Consider the following 19789-nt stretch of genomic DNA (forward strand, 5'->3'; position numbering starts at 1 on the left):
AGTCTGTGTTCCTCTTGGCGATCCCTGGATCCGGCAGTTCCATGTCTGATCCTGTTGGAGTTGTCCGGGGATCTGGCGGGCCCACAGCTCCGCTCTGTGCCAATGGTGCTGCACCGTCGTGGAATCTGCCCAGCAAACCTTCTCCTAGTGCCGACGTCGGCGGCAGTCTGCTCCACGGCTTGGAATGTACATCAAGACTCGACCTCCATCAGCTTTGCTCTTATAAACGCAAGATCCATCAGAAATAAAACTTTTATTCTAAGAGAACTTTTCCGTGATCGAGCGCTGGACTTTCTCTGCGTCGTGGAATCCTGGATCACCCCGGGTGAGTCCGCTGTTCTGGCGGAGACTCTCCCCCCTGCATGTTCATTCATAAACTCTCCAAGACAATGCGGCGGAAATCTTACTTCTGGGGCTACGATATAAAACATAATAATAATCAACTTCTCCTCCATGTTTGCTCAGAGGTGTACGGAGCGTCCTGTCAGCTCATTGGTCAGTGAATGAAACCGCCGTTGATTGGTCCTCGTCCGAGCGACAGCGATGAAAAGTTGAAAATGTTTCAACTTTCTGGGATCACGTCGCTGGGTCGCCTGTGCACGAGCGCAACATTTCACAAGCCCGTTTTTTGCGTTTCGCTTGGTAGAAGGGAGACCCGCGATTATCGCTTTGTTGCGCATGTCTCATTGAAAATGAATGGAGGAGAGGCGATGTCGCCACCCGTGTGTCAAGCCCATAACACGACTCATCTCTTTATGTTACCTCCTCCTCACCCTCCTAGCTGAGCTGACAGAGGGTGTGTAACAGGCCTAAGAGCTGCCCTTTATTACCGGTTCTGTTCATTACCTTTATGGACAGAATTTCTAGGCACAGCCGTGGTGTGGAGTGTGTCGAGTTTGGTGGCAGGAGAATCTCGTCTCTGCTTTATGCGGATGATGTGGTCCTCCTAGCTTCATCCAGCTCTGACCTACAGCTCTTGCTGGGTAGGTTCACAGCCGAATGTGAAGCGGCTGGGATGAGGATCAGCACCTCCAAATCTGAGACCATGGTTCTCGACCGGAAAAGGGTGGCTTGCCAACTCCGGGTCGGGAGAGAGGTCCTACATCAAGTGGAGGAGTTTAAGTATCTCAGGGTCTTGTTCACGAGTGAGGGTAGGAGGGATCGGGAGATCGACAGGCGGATTGGTTCGGCGTCTGCAGTGATGCGGACGCTGAGCCGATCTGTCGTGGTGAAGAGGGAGCTGAGCCAGAAAGCCAGGCTCTCGATTTACCGGTTGATCTACGTCCCAATCCTCACCTATGTCATTACCCAAAGCTCATGACCAAAGAACAAGATCGCGGATACAAGAGGCCAAAATGAGTTTCCTCCGTAGGGTGGCAGGGCTCAGCCTTAGAGATAGGGTGAGGAGCTCGGACATTCGGGAGGGACTTGGAGTAGAACCGCTGCTCCTCCGGATCGAAAGGAGTCAGTTGAGGTGGTTTGAGCAACTGGTCAGGATGCCTCCTGGACGCCTCCCTGGGGAGGTGTTTCGGGCATGTCCTGCCGGCAGGAGGCCCCCGGGTCGACCCAGGACACGTTGGAGAGGTTACATCTCCAATCTGGTCCGGGAACGCCTTGGGGTTCTGCCGGAAGAGCTGGTGGAGAAGGCCGGGGAGAGGACAGTCTCTGGCTCCCTAGTTGGGATGCTGCCCCCGCGACCCGGACCCGAATAAGCGGAGGAAGACGACGACGATGACAGCTCTTAAGTAGTGATGCACAGATATGAAATTGTTGGGCCAACATCGATATCCGATATCGAGATCACTGTTATGGCCGATAACCAATATTTGCCGATACAGATATACTGACATTAATGCTTCTAAAATCAGCAGATTTTGTATAAAATGAGAATTATTAAAGCTGAATTTACGTTATGTACACACAACACACACATTTACGGTTCTGAGATGATTTCATTCACTGTCACGAGACTAAACAATTACACATCCCCCCGAAATGGAGAAACAACTGGAGACAAGATGGAAAAAAAATATCTGTTGTTAACTCATTCACTGCCAGCCGTTTCTTTATCAGAAAAGCCCTTCTCTGCCAGCGTTTTTACAGTTTTTTTTAAGAGTCACAGAACGTTGCGCGCTAGGATGATGTCGATGCCAAAACAACCAAAACAAAGAGTAGACTCACCTCTTAAATCATGAAGAATCTGCACATTTTGAGCTTTATCCGTTCTTTCATAATCCATTGTTGAATTGTGATTGGCAGAAGCTTTTCCGGCTCGCGCCTCACTTTTTTTACAGCAGCGGCCAAAAACGATCTCCTCACACATGGATTTTCTGCTTCCTGGTCATGTGACGTATGCGGATGAAGATCGGCTTTAGAGCTGGGATGTTTGCTCTCACGGTGCAGGGCTCGTTCCGACGCCCACACAGTAAAAACATGCAAATGACGACCAAAGCAGTGAATGAGTTAATATCGGCCCGATTTTATTCATCGGACCGATACAGATAAGTTAAAAAATGACTAACATTGGCTGATACCGATATTGATGCAGATATATTGTCCATCCTTACTCTGAAGATGGGCAGGAGACATGAATTTGTCCTCATCAGCTTTGGCAATCTAAAACATTCATACACAAGAGACTTCGCTTCCTAGGTGGAAACGGAGCAGTCCTGGTGGTTGCTGTCGCAACATCTGCTGCGTGTGTCCATTCAGTTTCACTTTTGTTTTGGTCCGCTAACTTTTTTTTTATTCGCTGTGTTGGAGTCGTCTTTACGGTGGGCTAAACGCAGTGTTTCACACTGTGGTTTAGAGTCAATCCAGTTAATCCCTGCAACCCTAGCTGAGAGTGCATCCAATTGATACGATGTCCACTCTGATGTTGGGGTTAGACTACCCTAGACTCATCTTTTAAAAAGACCTGTCACAGAAGCCCCAAGTGTAAATTCTGCTCTTACCAGTTTGGCGTCCCGGGGGCTCTCTGGCAGGTGGTGGTGGTCTACTGGCCTGCTGGGAGGAAGGAGATGGTGATGGGGGAGGTGGAGGAGCTTGGCTACGACCCTGGCTGCTGCTTGATGCATTTTGATGGTGTTTTTTACGTAGTGAGTTGTTCCTTTGTGGAAGCTCTGGAGCCCCAACAGCATCTACTGAAGAAGACCCATTGGAGACGCCTCCTGCTAGGTGTGATCTATAGGGGGGCGGAGGAGGGGGTGCAGAGGAGCTGCTTGTTGGTGGTCTAATGGAAGACTGAGATGGCTTTGAGGTGTTTGATGGGTTGGGGCCTCGGCTCGGTGTTGGCGGAAGGGGTTTCTCTCTGCTGTAGGCCGACAATATAGAAGATGGAGCTTTTTGGTTTGGGGCAGGTGTTGCATTACCTCGGCTGTTTTTGCTTAAGGGTGGAGGAGGGGGTGGTGCAGAGGTGCTGTGCTTCATCCCGATGCCCATGGAAGAGCTGCTGCAGCTGGCAGGGTTTGAGATGTCAGGCAATGAGGGTCTTTGGGATCGCTGTTGGGTTGGTGGAGACAGCTTCTTGGCTGAAGGTGAGCTTGAGGGAGCTGCTGGAGGGCGAGGGGCAGCAGGCCGGCACCCTGGAGGCCGAAGGGCAGATCGGCCCACTGAACCACCAGCAAATCCATCTGAGAGTAAGAGAACAGACAAATATGACTTGAATCCAAGAAACACAAGATTTCTGGTTTCTTTTGATGTAGAATGCATGTGTAATAACACTTTTCACAAACAGGAATGAAAATTTTAACCTTTAAAACATTTACTTTAGACAGGAAACTGTTGGCAATTTGTTTGATCTGAAAGTAGAGAGTAATGCCATCCATCTATTTTCCTCTGCTTGTCGAGGTTGGGTTGCAGACACAGTAACCTAAAGTTGGGCATACACTGCGTGACATTTTCACTAGTAGCACTGAGCTATATTTCAAACAGTAAGATTTCGTCTCAGAGCAAAGTTCACGAGTCATGTTTGGACACTGTACATCTGGTAGCAACACGTTGGACCTTCAGGTCCAGAAACCCAGAAGACCCAGAGGCTGTCGTGTTGTTATTGACAGTCTGTTGTCCTTTGGGCTTGCTGCTCAAAGGTTTATGGGGGTTGGAGAATGAAGACGAAAGTATAAAAGTAAAACAGTGTTTTGGGATCAGTTTATTTGACATAAATACAGCTAGGGCTGCAACAACGAATCGATAAATTCGATGAAAATCGATTACTAAAAGCGTTGGCAACGAATTGCGTCATCGATTCGTTGTGTCGCACAACTCTTCCAAAAGCGCCCCCCCTTCCCGCCCGCCGTTGCGCGCAGACAGATCAGCGCGAAGGAGAGCCGGCAGTTGTTTGGAAGAGGAACATGGCAGAAGCAGCGAGAGTCAAAAAAGTAAAAGCTTTTTAAGTTTGGGAGCAATTTCTGTTAAATCAGGCGAAGACATGCGTTACCTGCAACGTTTAGGTCAGACTTAGCATGGCACGGGATGATGCAGCGTCTTAAACGCAAGCATGTCAGGATCATCAGCGAGGAAGGAGAGAACTCTGTGTCCGGGTAAATTAAAAACTTTTCAAAAGTGATTCATTCAAGTCCCGGATTATTACACAGGCTAGACATGCCCTAAGCTCGTAAAAAAAAGTGTCTAAAGTCGTGAGCGCGACGCTTATTAGATGAGCGGGGGGACTCGCGCTGCTGCAAACCGGTTCCGCCCAAGGCCGGATTAACTGGGCAATTGCCCAGGGCCCACGAACTCTAAAGGGCCCAGGGCACGAGCAAAATACTGTATCTATAATTTCCTGCTTTATGAGGACTATGGTGACCATAGGCGTCATTTTAACCGGGGACGCCGGGGACATGTCCCCAGCAAAATTTGTGATTGGCTGCTGTGTCCCCCCCACTTTCAAAAAAAGCCTGCTGATGAGGATTTTTGTTTTACCAGCTCAGATCTTATACCAGGGGTCGGCAACCTGTTCCCATCAAAGAGCCATTATTACCCGTTCCCACAGTAAAGAAAACACCGCAGCAGCCGCGGCGTTGTGGGCGGGGCCTACCCTCAGACAGCAGAGCGCTGCTCACAACAGGTGACAGCAGCCGGGGGCATCGCACCCGTGGGGGATTCAACACCCACACTTTTCCAGCTGTTTGCTCACCTCCACACCAGTCTGGTTTCTTTACGTCGCACTCACTCTGTTTGCCTCATCTCCTTCTTCACCTCCCGCTTCTGACAGCGGATGTCGGGTTTCCAGGAGATTAAGAGAGGGAGGGACGGAAGAGCTCGACTGAATTCATAATTTTACATCTTGACATTAGCTGTACAAAGTCTGAGTTTGATCAAGTGAAGAACAACAATCTGCAGAGGTTTATAATAGGCGCGGCGCCAGGTTTTCATTTTTGGGTGGGCCACGGTAATTTTGGACGGACCTTAATAAGCAGTGACTTAAGTGAAGCAGGCAGGTCGCGCTAGAAAATTTAGTTTAAAAAGACGTCATAAATGTGTTCCCCCGTCATTTTTATTTCTAAAATATGAAGTAAAAACTCACAATTTAATTTTCATTCATTTGTCATTAATATGTAGTCTACACCCCTGCGTTAAGTGGACCATCTTCCAGTAAAAGCAAAGCATCCCCACCTCTCCAAAGATGGAAGAGCCGCAAGCGGCTCCAGAGCCGCGGGGTGCCGACCCCTGTGCTAGCCTACTTTATTGTCCCCAGCAATTTTTAAACCCCACTCAAGTGTATGGTTATTGTCCCCAGCAATTCTGAAAACAAACTGACGCCCTTGATGATGACCGTACGTTCCGTTTTCCCCGGACGTGTCCACTTTTCACTCTCTGTCCGGCGCGTCCGGACTGGGGGTTCTTGATGAAAATGTCCGGCTTTTCATCCAGGAGCAGGGATCGAATTATGGGGGAGCTGTATATCCTACACATCCGGGGAGCCGGAAAAAAGTTTTCTATATTATATCATTTTTGGACTCTTTTGAGCAGAGAGCGGCACAGCGCATTGTTGCGCAGCGATCCAGGCAGCTGCTTCCAGCGCACGGTCCATTCTCAAAGTGGCGCAACCAAAAAACTATAATTAGCACACGATCGTTCATGTCTGCACATGTTCTCTATTTTCTGTCTTATTTGTGCCTGAAGCACTCTGCTACTGCGGAGCTCATCACCTGTGCTGCGGTGATTTCACCTCACTGACGCAGCATCGAAAACGCGCTCTGCGCTTTGCGGTCAGGAGATCCCTTTGATCTGCACAGAAGTAACTGATGAGGTGAAAAAGTAAGAATCCAGGCAGCAGATTTTCTGGAGAATTAAGAGGAGATGCAGGAAGATGAGAGACAGACAGGACAGGAAAATAGTTAAATAAAAACAACAAAACAAAACTAAGTGTTGAAAAGTAAAATGTAGATAGATTTATCTCCACGACACGTTTTTACCTATAAAACAATAAGTTATACACATGTAATATTTATAAATTTGATACTATTCAGATCACCTTCAACACTCAGTCACACACCCAGGGCCGTTTCAAGACATTTTGGGGGCCAAGGCAAAATGCCTATGTTTAATTACATTTAAAATTAGTTGTTTGACATCCCTAGTTATTATAAATGTCTACAGATGAGATCAAACAAAACAGATGAGAATTGCCCTTAAGCTGTTTAACTGGACGAAGCATTTTAGGTCACAGATAGATGTAGCTTAGGGTCTCTGTCTATACACCTTATAAGACAATTTAGGTGATGGCATGTTGTTTTTCTGCTATTGAACTGTTTTCTAATAATGCGTTAAATAAAGTGAAGGAAGGAGAGAAATAACGTTTCCCTAGCAGTTTTTAAAAATTTCCCCATGTAATCCGATTAATCGATTAATCGTGTCGAGACCCCATCCGATTCATCGATTATCCAAATAATCGTTTGTTGCAGCCCTAAATACAGCTAACGTGCTGCACAGTGGCGCAGTGGCTAGAGCTGTTGCCTTGCAGCGAGAAGGTCCTGGGTTCACTTCCCAGCCTGGGATCTTTCTGCATGGAGTTTGTGCATGCGTGGGTTCTCTCCGGGTACAGAGTTCTCTCTCTCTGAGTACAGAGAAAAACTATGAAAGAATGGGGGGAAACAACATTAAAACAGTGCATGCTGATGATACATAAGCTTTGGTTCTGTATAGTTAAATTTTATTTATAGACAAAAATGTAGTTGTAATTATCCCTGTACATACAAACAAGTATACCAATGTTTAAACAGAGAGGATGAGAATCTTATATCACTGCATGTTGGGTTAGACAATGCTCTGACTATAGTGTTACTAGACATATTCAGACGACATAGATTTATAAATAGAATTCCTCAAAACAGCATAAAAAGTAGGAAAATTACTACTAACAAACATCTGACTCACAGAAGTCCACCTCAGGAGTCTAAGTAGGATTGTAAAAGCATCCTGATAAGCCACTTGTAATTTCCTCATGGCTGATTTGCCATAACTATACCACAAATGAGCTGCATAAAAGGAAGTGCAGTAGGTCCGAAATTAGGGATGCACCGATTGATCGGCATTTGATCCCAATCGGCCGATAGCGCCCCTATCGGTTTTGATCTGAGTTTTCAAAATAGATCAAAGCAGACCGATCAGGTAGGGTTGTCACGGTAACCGGTGTAGCGGTAAACCCCGGTAAAAAAAAGTTGACAATAATAATAACCGTCTTGTTTTTAAAAAAAACTATATTATCTTGGTGGGTTTACCGTGGCTGCGGTGTAGGCGCGGTGACCCTTACCAGCCACCGTATCATCTGCTGAAGTTGCCGGCGGCACATGCGCGCTTTGATGTTTACAACCAAAACTTTCTTGAAGCTAAAGCTGAAATAATGGCCAAAGGAGGAGATGGAGACACTTTCAAACTCATGACACATCTGCGTGACCATCACCCACAACTCTACAGTCAACGCAAGGCAAGCTAACGTTAGCGCTTTAGCTAAAATGCGTGATCCGAGGATTTGGGTTGAGGGAGAATGCAACGAGTCGCTATATAAAGCAGCCGCAGCGCCGCTACCTGCATATAAACCGTGTCGCGGACACCCCCATGTAGAAATGACGCTATGCATTACGGGGCTCCCAGGGGCAGATAAGAGTTGGTCTCTCTCCGAGAATAATTATGAATTTAACAATGATTACTGCCTGATGACATTTTCCCACATCTGCAAAGCTCACTGGAAGGACACAAACCGAGGACAATATTTTCCTGATATAGGGTTTATTATTCAAGTAAGGGTAAAAAAGTATCTGATTAGAAGGCTACTTGAGTACTGAGTATCATCTGATCTAATATTTTTAAAAAGATGACATCAAACAGACAAAAAATAAGAAGTTATGGGCAAATATTGGTATTTTAAAGACTAAAGGGGAAAAATGTAAACAAATAAACAGCAAAATTTAGACACAAACTGAGGACAATATTTCCTGACATACAGGGTTTATTTAATTGTGTGAAAATGTAGCACGTTTACAAAAAATACCGCGATAATACCGAAAACCGTGGAAATTTTTTAGTCACAATAACCGTGAGGTTAAATTTTCACACTGTGACAACCCTAATACAGACCATTTTAGATTAGGTTACATTTCCTTTATTCCCAGATTATGTAGTTTGTAGCACTCATTCTAATGTTGTAGAAAATTTCTGGCCAATCCACGTGATCGGTATGGGTGATCGGTATCGTGATCGGCAGCAAAAAACCTGATCGGTGCATCCCTATCCGAAATAGGGCCACTTTGACATCGTCAGAGTGCATACCAAATGTAAGTGTCAGAATATTTGCTAGCATATACAAAATATACTGCATTGTCTCTTTAAATCTTCATCAGATAAATCACTTGTCAGAATATGACTAAGATATTGTACTTTATCCACCATAGTTAGGGGCTGATCCACCAAAAAGATTGTTGGAAATTTCAAATTATGATATTCTTTAGCTGTAGCAGTCACAATAACACTCTTTATAGGATTAAACATGATGTCAAACTGAACACCATATCGAGCACAAACCCGTAGTAACTGCTGCAGGCCAGCACTATATGGGGACAAGTGATTAACAAGAAGATTCCCCACCATACATCCTGTTTTACAGGCGGATAGTACCACAGACATTTCATCAAGATGTAGCAGGATGAAATAAGCCTGCTCCAAATTAGGTGGGTTGGCGCATACCGGCTTCCGTACTCATGAGGGCGCTGTGGGTATAAAAGGGAGCTCTGCTCACTGTTGGAGGATGCTAAGGAAACACTGCATTCTGGCGTCAGCTGCTGTATTCAAACTGCGCCTCAGTAGGTGATCGGCTTGGCTTTGGTGGTATGTACTCTACTGGCTAATCAATTAGTTTTAAGGAGATTCGTACTCAAACTGTATTGTGCACTCAACAGCTTGGGCATTTGTTTATTTGGTACTGGGTGTTACGCTACCGCTCATCCCAGAGTGAACTGAGCATTGGAGAAGAGGTATGTAGCTCCTGCAGGGGACAGCATGTGAGTTGAACTAATCCAACTCGAGCTCTGTGTTAAAACTCGGACAGGTGTTGAACATCAGTGCGTTGCCGGGCGGGGAAACTTCCTTGCGGCCTAGATGATACAAGCGGCCAGTAGTGTTGTCAAAAAAGTCGATACCTAGATATAAATCGATGCTAAAAGTGGTATCTAAATTAGATATTCCATCCCTGTGGTATCGATATTATGGACTATTATACACAGCCTTCTTCAAGTACACAGACACGCATGACAGCCAGATGCCGTAAAGCAGCCTCCGCCTCCCAGACAAACAGAAGAAGAAGACGCCGCATGGCTACATTACAATTTCCCATGCGAGTTGTCTCCGATCCAAGTTTTGTCTGCCAAATAAATAAACAAAAACATAAACAGCGAATTTGGGAGGCGCTTCACAGCCCAACTTAATTAGCATACCAAGTCCGACACGTAGTTGTATATTCACGCTTATGTGCTTAAAGGAAAACTCCCGTTTAATGCAACCCGGACTTAATTTCTAGCATGCAGTACGTTTGTTTACTCACGCTGACAACTTTGGTGCTACTTGGATTCCCCGGGGTATTTAGATCCATCGGCGAATCGCCATCAGTGTATATCCATATAACGGGTGCGGACGGGCACCCATGGTGCAGCCTCGAAATAAGACATTATCTGCACCAAAACATCTTCATGTCGAAAGGTTTTGTTAGGAATCATTAACGTGATTCCCCTGTTCGTTTGGAGCGGGTCTGGGATTTCTAGGCGTGAACAGACTAGCCGCAGCTAATCTAACCAGCGCTTTTAATGACGTCGCTGCCGTGCGCCAGTGTTTTTATTAAGATTACCGGTAGATGTACCTTTGTCCTACTGTGGAGAAATTCGTTTTCTCCCTATATTGACCAACAGAGTTGTTCAAAAGTACAGAACAAAACATATGGCATTACATCTTATGACAAAAATGCACCTTAAACAGAGTTTGAGCAGCAAAACATCACTCTGCAAATAGTGTACATATAGTGAGACAATTCACGATTTAAAGTGTTAACTTTCGCCAGTTTTTGTATGTACGTTTTAAAAATGCTGATACTTGAAAGGTTTAAGCACTTAATACACTTAATTCTTAACATTTAATTTTTGCAATATAAACTGAGGAATGTTATTTTTTTAATAAACTTCAACAAATAGGTGTTTGTAAATAGTATCGAAATCGAGTATCGAGTTTTTTTTCCCAGTATCGAATAGAGTTTGAAATTTTAGTATCGTGACAACCCTAGCGGGCAGACCGGTAGGTATGGGCCTCACCTTCTCCAGACTTTGTCAAAAATATAAGTTGTTGACTTGTACCTTTTCCCTGTTTTCTCTTAGATTGTGCTCTGTGGTCTAGCGGGTGGCCCCGCTGTTTCGTTTTAGTTATTTTCTTTGATAAGTTTCCAGTTTCTCCCCCCTCCTGCGGGCTCTGCACGGACCTCAGCGTAGTGTCTGAGGCTTTCCCATTCATCAGCGTGGGAGTCCATAGGGGACAACAACTGTGTTTTAATTATGTGATTTTAAATGATTGTTAGTTTGTAATTCCCCTTTTCTTTTGTGCAGGCTGGGACAAGAGGTGGTGGCCCAGGTGGGGGTGGTCCTGTTTGTGCGTGTGCTGGTGCGGGTTCCCTCACGTTGGCGTGAATGTCACTATAGCCTGGGGTGACGTTATTATATTTCATTTGTTTCTTTTTGGGATTCATCACCCCGTGTGTGATTCCTTCCTACAGCCAGTCTCAGTCCTGCAAGTCATTCCCTGTGTGTCTCTTGTCCCGTTTTTAATCAAAGCCAGTTTTAACAATATACATTATTTTATTTCTTTAAAAATAAATCAATTGCAACTTTTGGAACCACATATCATGCCTCATTTAGTGGAATGAACCTATGTGCTTTCTGATACTTCCTTAGGTGAAATTCCCAAGGTGGCGTTGTTGACAACTGTTGGCTGCTCCCTTAACAAAGTAAAAGGTTACAGCATGTTTGGAGCAAGCCATATCTATACCTCACTCGTATTGCCACAAAGATACAAGTTAAAAAGAGCAGGAGATAAGATCCAACCCTGTCTAACTCCATTAGAGACAGAGAAAGATTCAGAGACCTCAGTGGCCCACTTGACCTGCATTGACTGATGAGAGTACCAGCAATGTAGTATTCTAATCAGATATGCAGGTACTCCCCTACTTTGTAATTTAGCAAACAGCTTATGATGACTAACTCTGTCAAAAGCTTTTTATGCATCTAAAAAGCACATAAAGACAGATGTTATTGTTGCCTACAACTTCCTTCAATGCATAAATACAATAATCAGTACTAAGTCTACGTTTGAAGCCAAATTGATTATCGGTTGTTACCATATACACATTAAGTCTGTCCAATAGCATGTGTAGCATTGAATATAAATATTTTTAACACTATAAATCTACCCTCTGGATCTGAAACTGTTTCCAATACTGTGAAATTGATGTTTTTGTGTATTAAAATAGCTACAAGTCTTTGGCTACGTTCACACGACAGGCCTTGATGTTCAATTCCAATTTTAAAGTAAATCTGATTTTTTTTTTTGTGTGTGGCTGTTCACACTATGATTGAAATGCGACATCAAACTCTCTCCAGTGTGAACGCTACACGGCACCAAAGCAATCTGCATGTGCAGAAGACAATGGGTCACACCAAGTGGAGAAACCAGGAGTGGAGTTGTGACGTCATCCTGATCCTGAGGATAAACTTTCACACCGGTTAATTTGTCTGTTTTGGATTGAAACTGTTTTAAAAACTGTAAACTATTTTACTCCTTGTTCCCACAGTTTCCCTGAATTAGTATTCACCGAAAAAGTTCCGGTATTAATTCATTCACGGAGAATCCCCCTCCCTGGTTTCTGGTCTTTAGGGCCTTATATGGACAAGCACCATCATACATTGGTGATCTTCTCAGTCCCTACACCCCCAGCAGGTCCCTGTGGTACAGTGACCAAAGCCTACTGGTTGTGCAGCACCAGGCTAAAGGTCAAAGGTGACAGATCATTTGCTGCCGTGGCCCACAGACTCTGGACCTCTGCCCCATAGCCTGAGATCAGTGGACTCAGTGGTCTCCTTTAAAAAGCAGCTGAAAACTCACCTGTTCAAGCTGGCTTTTGTATGACCTTCATCACCCTCTCCTTGTTCTGCTCTCCCCACCTATTCCACCTTCCTCAGGATCCACTGATTTCTCTCGTTCCTATTCACTCTCTCGCTTTCTTTACATTTTTTAATCACAATTATCTATTTTTTGCTCATTTAAAATATATTTTTAACCATTTTCTAAATTATTTTTATATTTTACATTTTTTGTTTTTGTGAAGCGCCTCGTGATTTTTATCTTGAGAGGCGCTATAGAAAAGATTTTTTTCTTCTTCTTCTTGGAGATCGGTGAGACGCTTCGCTCCAGCAGCACCTCCAGCTCCTGTTCTCATTCTCTATTGTATTTTAATTCCTAAACCTAAAACAGGAAGTCCAGACAGACTCCTGAACCCTTCTGTCAGCGCTTCTCTTCAGGAACATCCACACACAACGCTCACCTCTGCTGACTCTGTGATGTAGGAGACTGATTTAATGCGACGTGACCATATGACCGTATGCGTCTCTAACATTACAGACTGTATGTCTTTAAGGTTAGAGACCTTTAACCCTGATCCATCTAACACTGAACACTATTCACAACACTTTGATTTACTTTGTAATCAGGTCCTGGACGTGGTTGCCCCTCTCAAACTTTGCAAGTCTCGGCCTAGGAGGGAGCCTTGGCTCTCTGATGTCGCACGGGCTTGTAGGCGGGCGTGTAGGGCCTCTATGAGAAAGTGGAAAAAGGATGGCCTACAGGTCTGCGTGAGTTGTTCAGAGCATCTCTGGTTGCTTATCAGGAAGCTGTGAGGGCTGCCAGAATGGCCTATTTTGCAGACATCATTGAAACAAACTCCAATAATCCCAGGACTCTCTACAAAACACTGAACTCTGTTCTGGTGTATCAGGAGCCTAGCTCCATGTCTCCTACAGCTGCTGGAAACTCTGAAGCTTTTCACGGATTCTTTGTTCATAAAGTATCAGGCATTAGAGCAGCTATTTCTGGTAACTCTGTTGACCCTGTTCCAGTTCCTCTATCACCACCCACCCTGAGCTCCCTCAATACTGTTTCATACTCTGAGCTGAGTAAGCTAGTTGCGAGGCAGAAGCCATCTGGCTCTCCACTTGACGTTCTGCCGCCTCGTCTCTGGAAGGCTGCCTTTCCGTGCCTTGGCCCTTCACTTGGTCAGATTATCAATGGGAGCCTCAGCACAGGTGTGGTCCCAGCTGCTTTGAAAGCAGCAGTTATCCGGCCGACCCTGAAGAAACCTGGTGCTGATGTCTCTGTGATTGAAAATTACAGGCCTATCTCTACCCTGCCTTTTACATCAAAACTGCTTGAGAAAGTCGTTTATCAGCAGCTGGTCTCACATTTAGCTGACTCTGATCTGTTTGAGGTTTTTCAATCAGGGTTCAGGTCTGGCCATAGCACAGTCTGCTCTACTGAGGGTCCTAAATGACATCTATCTATCACTAGATCAGGGTACATCTGTGGTGCTTCTGTTGTTAGACCTGACAGCAGCCTTCGACACAGTTGACCACGCGATTCTACTCGATCGCTTGGAACGATGGGTTGGGATCAAAGGGTCAGCTCTGGATTGTTTTAGATCATATCTCCACAACATGACATTCTGTGTTAAACTGGGTGATGTTTTTTCTTCTTAGGAGGGGCTCCGCTGGGGGGGTCCCGCAGGGATCGATCATTGGTCCTCTTTTGTTTGCCATTTATCTGCTTCCTCTGGGGGTCAATCTTTCGTAAACATGGCCTATCATTCCATCTCTATGCTGACGATCAGATTTACTCTCCATTGTGTCAGGAGAAAGGTCTCTCTATCCAGTCCTTTGTGTCCTGTGTTAACGAGGTGACGTCTTGGCTAATGGCCAACGTTCTGCATCTGAATGAGGGAAAGATAGAGCTGATTGTTTTTCACCCCAATAGCAGGAATGTGGATCATCATGTTGATCTTGGGCCTCTTTCTCCCTACTCAAAACCAGTTGTGACCAGTTTGGGGGTGAAACTTGATGCTGGACTTAAATTTGATGCTCACATCAACTCTGTGATCTGGTCCAGTTTCTTTCACCTGAGACGCCTTGCAAAAATCAAGCCCATGCTGTCAAGAGCCCACCTGGAGCGGGTACTGCATGCTTTTGTAATTTCTAGGCTAGATTACTGCAGCTCTCTATATGCAGGGTTGTGTCAGTCATCACTGTGTCGCCTACAGGTTGTGCAGAACAGCTCAGCCAGGTTCCTGACTGGGACCAGGAAACGGGACCACATCAGTCCGGTTCTGGCCTCCCTGCACTGGCTTCCGGTTTGCTATCGTTCACACTTCAGACTCCTCGTCTTTGTTTTTAATTTCTTCCAGGGTGGTGCTCCCCCATATCTGGCCACGCTCCTGGACAGACATTCCCCATCACGCGCTCTGCGCTCCTCTGACCAAGGCCTGCTCGTTGTCCCTCGTTCTAGGTGTCGTACTCGCGGGGACCGGGCTTTCTCAGTACTAGCACCGTCACTATGGAACCAGCTGCCACCCTCAGTTAGGCTGTCACCATCTCTGCCAGTCTTCAAGAGTCGCCTAAAAACCCACCTCCTCCGCTTCGCGTTTCCTGAACATGTTTGATTTTGGCCCTCTTTTATGTTGATTTTATCTCGCAGTTTTCATTGGTTCACTCTATCCCTTGTTTTACACATTTGTCTTCTACTAGAATGTTTCACCTTTTTTGTAATTTGTAATCTGTCATTTGAATTGCTTTTATTTTCTGATTTATTCACTTTATTTAACTTTGTACTGTACGATGTTCAGAGCCTTGGGCTTCCTGACAGGGTTGCGGAAGGCGCTTTATAAATAAAGCTTTGATTTGATTTGACCGTTCAGACTGCAGTCGCTTTCAAAAACATCAGATGTGTGTTGGAATCAGTACTACATGTTCAAGTGACACAGATCACATTTAAAAAAATCAGATCTGTGCGTTAAGACTGTCATGAAAAATCAGATGTGGCTCGCATGTGGGGAAAAAAGCAGATTTAATGCACTTTTGCCTGCAGTGTGAACTTAGCCTTTTTTTTATTATAGCAGGCAGAGAACATGCTGGGAAACTCAGGTGTTTTAAGTTCACCTGCAGCTGTGGCTGGTCTATGACCCCAAAATTCCACTATCTCCGCCCCTGCCGCCTCTCGCTTCCGAACTCAATTTTTACTGGTACCCGCTCTACAACGGCTCCGCTCTAGTGCGGAGACCTGAGGTGGGCAAACAGGCATGCGCGGGATTTTCGAGTTCTTGCGATACAGTCCGAGCAATAAACGCAGAAGTTAGATCCAAACACCCGTTGTGTGGGAGAAGCATCGACATGAACTGTTTAATCTGCCCATCATTTGTGTTGAGAGATCAGCAGTGTTTGGATCAACAAAGTGTGACTACTTTGATAGTGGAAACTGTATTTATGGCTTATTTTTGTGCATTTAAAGTTCAGCCGCCATTGATAGTTGTTAAAAGTTGTTAAACCTGTGCATATGAAACAAAAAACGCTTTTTGTTTATCGATTTATTGTGAAATAACGGAAGTTGTGCTTGCTCCCTTTCCTGTTGGGCGGTTGTGATTTCTGTCCATTGACTGCGGAGGTGCTCCGGCGTCCGGCGAAAATAGAATCGATCCTATTTTTGCAGGATGGCGGAACGGTGGGCGGCGCACTGCGCCACACGGCCGCCGCACTGCGCCACACGGCCGCAGTAGTGGAACAGCTCTGATAGAATACAACGGGACCGTTTTTGCTGCGGAGTTCGTGCCGGAGCGGAGATAGTAGAATTTTGGGTTGACCCTCTTGCAGTAAGACAACATCTGCCTGCAGTCTTTAAAGCTGGTCAAAAACCTTTAACCTCTTCTCTGTGGAGCCAGCTCCATGTACGTTCCATGAGACAAACTTTACGGCACCCATAGTTGTGTGTTAGCTATATGTCGCAGTCTTGTGGATGAGATATAATAAGCAGATAGATCCGGGGTGGGGAACCCTTGTCCATCGAGGGCCACTATCCAGCATATTTTAGTTTCAACCCTGCTTCAACACACCTGATTTCAATTAGCAGTATCAGATTATCAGGCTTCTGCAGAGCTTGATGAGCTGCTGCACAGGTGATTCAACCACTGAATCAGAAGTGTTGGCGCAAAGACATGCAGGATACCGGCCCTCGAGAACCAGGGTTCCCCACTCCTGAGATAGATGCATAAATGAATCCATTGTTTACAAATAATAATGATAATAATAATAATAATAATAATAATAAATGGACAGACCCAAAAGTGCTTATGGTTGTACGATGAAATGGTTATTTATGATTGAGTGCGTGACTTTGTGTCTGTGTAAATTCTATACACGTCTGTGTGTGTGCATGTTGTGTGCGTGCTGATGAAGAAAGTTGCTGACTGCTGAAACTGTCTGAGTCCAAGACTGCTGAAACAAAAACTGTGATGGTATGGTGTATGGGGTACAAAGATGGTGATGCTATTCTTCATCAATGGAAACATCAAGGCCACTGGATATTTGAATTGGCTACATGATGATGTGTTTCCGTCTTTATGCACTGAAGGTGGCACGTTCCCTGAGTTTTTCCAGCAAGATGGTGCACAACCACATTATGGGTGTCAGGACAAGGGAATTCCTAGATGAACAGTTTCCTGGAAAGTGGATTGGTTGTCGTGGGCCAGTTGAACTGCCCCCAAGGTCTCCCAATCTGACCCCTTAGAATTTTATCTTTGGGGTTGTCTGAAGGCAATTGTCTATGGTGTGAAGATATGAGATGTGCAACACCTGAAACTACAGATACTGGAAGCCTGTGCTGGCATTTCTCCTGTGGTGTTGCTATCAGTGTGTGAAGAGTGGGAGAAGAGGGTTGCATTGACAATCCAACACAATGGGCATCACATTGAACACATTTTAGAAGTGGTCAGAAATAAATAACTCTGTAAAGAATAAAGTTACATTCAAACCAGGCACAACATTGTTTTTCTTGTGAATTTAACAATAAGTGTGATGTGTCACATGACCCTCTTCCTATTGAAAAAACAGACGTTGGATTCAAGATGGCCGACTTCAAAATGGCCACCATGGTCACAACCCATTTTGAAAGGTTTCCCCTTACATATACAAATGTGCCACAAAGAGGACGTTAATATCACCAACCATTCCAGGGGTGGACCATTAAAGCGCCCGAGCGCCAATGGCGCTAAATTTTCTCGTCGGGCGGTAAATACATGACGACTTACCGCCCGGGTGGCGCCCAAGCTTTATTTGTCATTTACACACCGGCTTTCACCTGCATCATGGCCCCGCCCTGTAGGAAGCTGCCGTTTTCGTTTCACGCGCGTGAACCTGCGCGCCTCTAGCCACGTACTGCACTTGTACGATTCGTGCACGTACTGCACGATTAGTTATAGTCACGTGAACTATAAGTTCACTATTAAAGACGAAGTGGAACCACGCTAGAAACACACAGCACGCAGGAAGATCGCGCCACCACAGGGATGGGATTTCTTGATGAAATCTCCGGCAAAACGCTTTAAAACTGGTGAGGAGAAGCGAGACAGTTCGAAATGGTATGAAGCAGAGAAGCGTGTGCGTAGGTGGAACGATTCTTGGCGGTTTAAAGAAGACGGGAGGCGCAGAGAATGGCCGTGTTCGAGTTGAGCAGCGCCTCGCCTGGAAAACAGACTAGAGCAGACGGAAGCAGCAGGGGGAGTGGCTGAAAGCCGGCGTTTCGCCGGGGCCACACCGGCCGCGAAAGTGCCCGAAGCGAATCGCTCACGAAGTCCGGCCGCTCCTCAGTTCAGATCAGACGCGCCCCATTCGAGGCGCACCTCGGCTCCGCTGTGGTTTTTCTTTTAACTACCTGGTGTCCTCAATTTCCTCAGCTCTTTTCCTCTACGTGTGTGTGTGTGTGTGTGTGTGTGTGTGTGTGTGTGTGTGTGTGTGTGTGTGTGTGTGTGTGTGTGTGTGTGTGTGTGTGTGTGTGTGTGTGTGTGTGTGTGTGTGTGTGAGTGACTGAGGAGAGGAGAGGAGAGGAGAGAGACTATGGTGTGAACCAGTTGTTTCTGCCAGTTGAATCTCTTGTATTTCTCTACATGTGTAGCTCGTGGGTGACGATGGCTGTAGATATCGTGTTAGCATTCAAACTTGTTCAATTTTCAATTTTAATTCTGGTGCCTGTTAGCAGCTGAAACACATCCTTACGTGCTTGTGGATATCAAATATTGTATATGAAAACATGACTGTAATAATAAGTAAAGGTTATCAGCTGTAGGTTGAGTGTGCTCATAGGAAACGTGACAAAAGAAAACAAAACACATTTCTCTTTATGGTCTATATTGTTGTTATCATCAACGTAACATGATTTACAGAATACATGTGACCAACTAACATTTCATGTTCTACCACCGGATGTTTGGATCAAAATATGAACCAATCAGATCTTAGATCAGGTGAGAGCCAGGCGTTTCCCGTCATCCTCTAGGTTTTGCAGCCGAGGGAGAGCAACTGCAGCGCCTTGCTCCAAAATCTGCGTCCGCCTTGATCTCACGAGGTTATCGTTGCCTACGTATGCATGACGTCAGAGCAAGTCGGCGTCAATTCGGACACAAATCTAACCGGCATGCACTGCTCGCCAATCACTGCTGGTCTAATCTGCACAGAACTGGCTCATCTCGAACACAGTCAATGGCTCGAATACAGCAAAGCGGAGTTGGTGATGTACTGCGTTGTATGCCGGAAGTATGCGACGACAAAATTGTGTTTTGTTGAGGGAACAAACAAATTCAAACTTGAATACGTTATTATGTTTGTGAATGTGTACAAAATAAAGGTTTATTACATTTAAAATGGTTCAGTTGTTATTTTGACTCGTTTTGGCAGCTGACCAGCGGGGCCGGTAGATTCTTGGCGGGGCCGGTAAATTTTCAGAGTTACCGGCCCAGCTGGCCGGTTGGTTTTGAAGTTAATGTCCACCCCTGCATTCTCATTTTATTAAGGTGTATCGCTAGAAATGGCCCACCTTGTATAAAAATGTAAAATTTCAAGCTGAGAGGAATATTTAGAATTGATGTTGGTGAGAAATAATAGTAAAAAAGGACAAGTCTGTGAACTGGAAACACAGGATTTATAGTAAACAGGTAAAAAATATTACA

At 45.3% G+C, this 19789-nt stretch overlaps 1 protein-coding gene across 6 annotated transcripts in view; it reads right to left on the minus strand.

Moving 5' to 3' along the window:
- The window catches only part of wipf2b (WAS/WASL interacting protein family, member 2b), a 139356-nt gene that overhangs the window by 24811 nt on the left and 94756 nt on the right, over nucleotides 1-19789 (minus strand). For all 6 annotated transcript variants that reach the window (XM_070553575.1, XM_070553573.1, XM_070553574.1 and 3 more), the window contains one exon: nucleotides 2955-3632. In XM_070553575.1, the coding sequence (XP_070409676.1) occupies nucleotides 2955-3632 (678 nt within the window). The remainder of the gene's footprint in view (nucleotides 1-2954; nucleotides 3633-19789) is intronic.

This window comes from Nothobranchius furzeri, chromosome 7 (assembly GCF_043380555.1).
Source record: "Nothobranchius furzeri strain GRZ-AD chromosome 7, NfurGRZ-RIMD1, whole genome shotgun sequence".
NCBI lineage: Eukaryota > Metazoa > Chordata > Actinopteri > Cyprinodontiformes > Nothobranchiidae > Nothobranchius > Nothobranchius furzeri.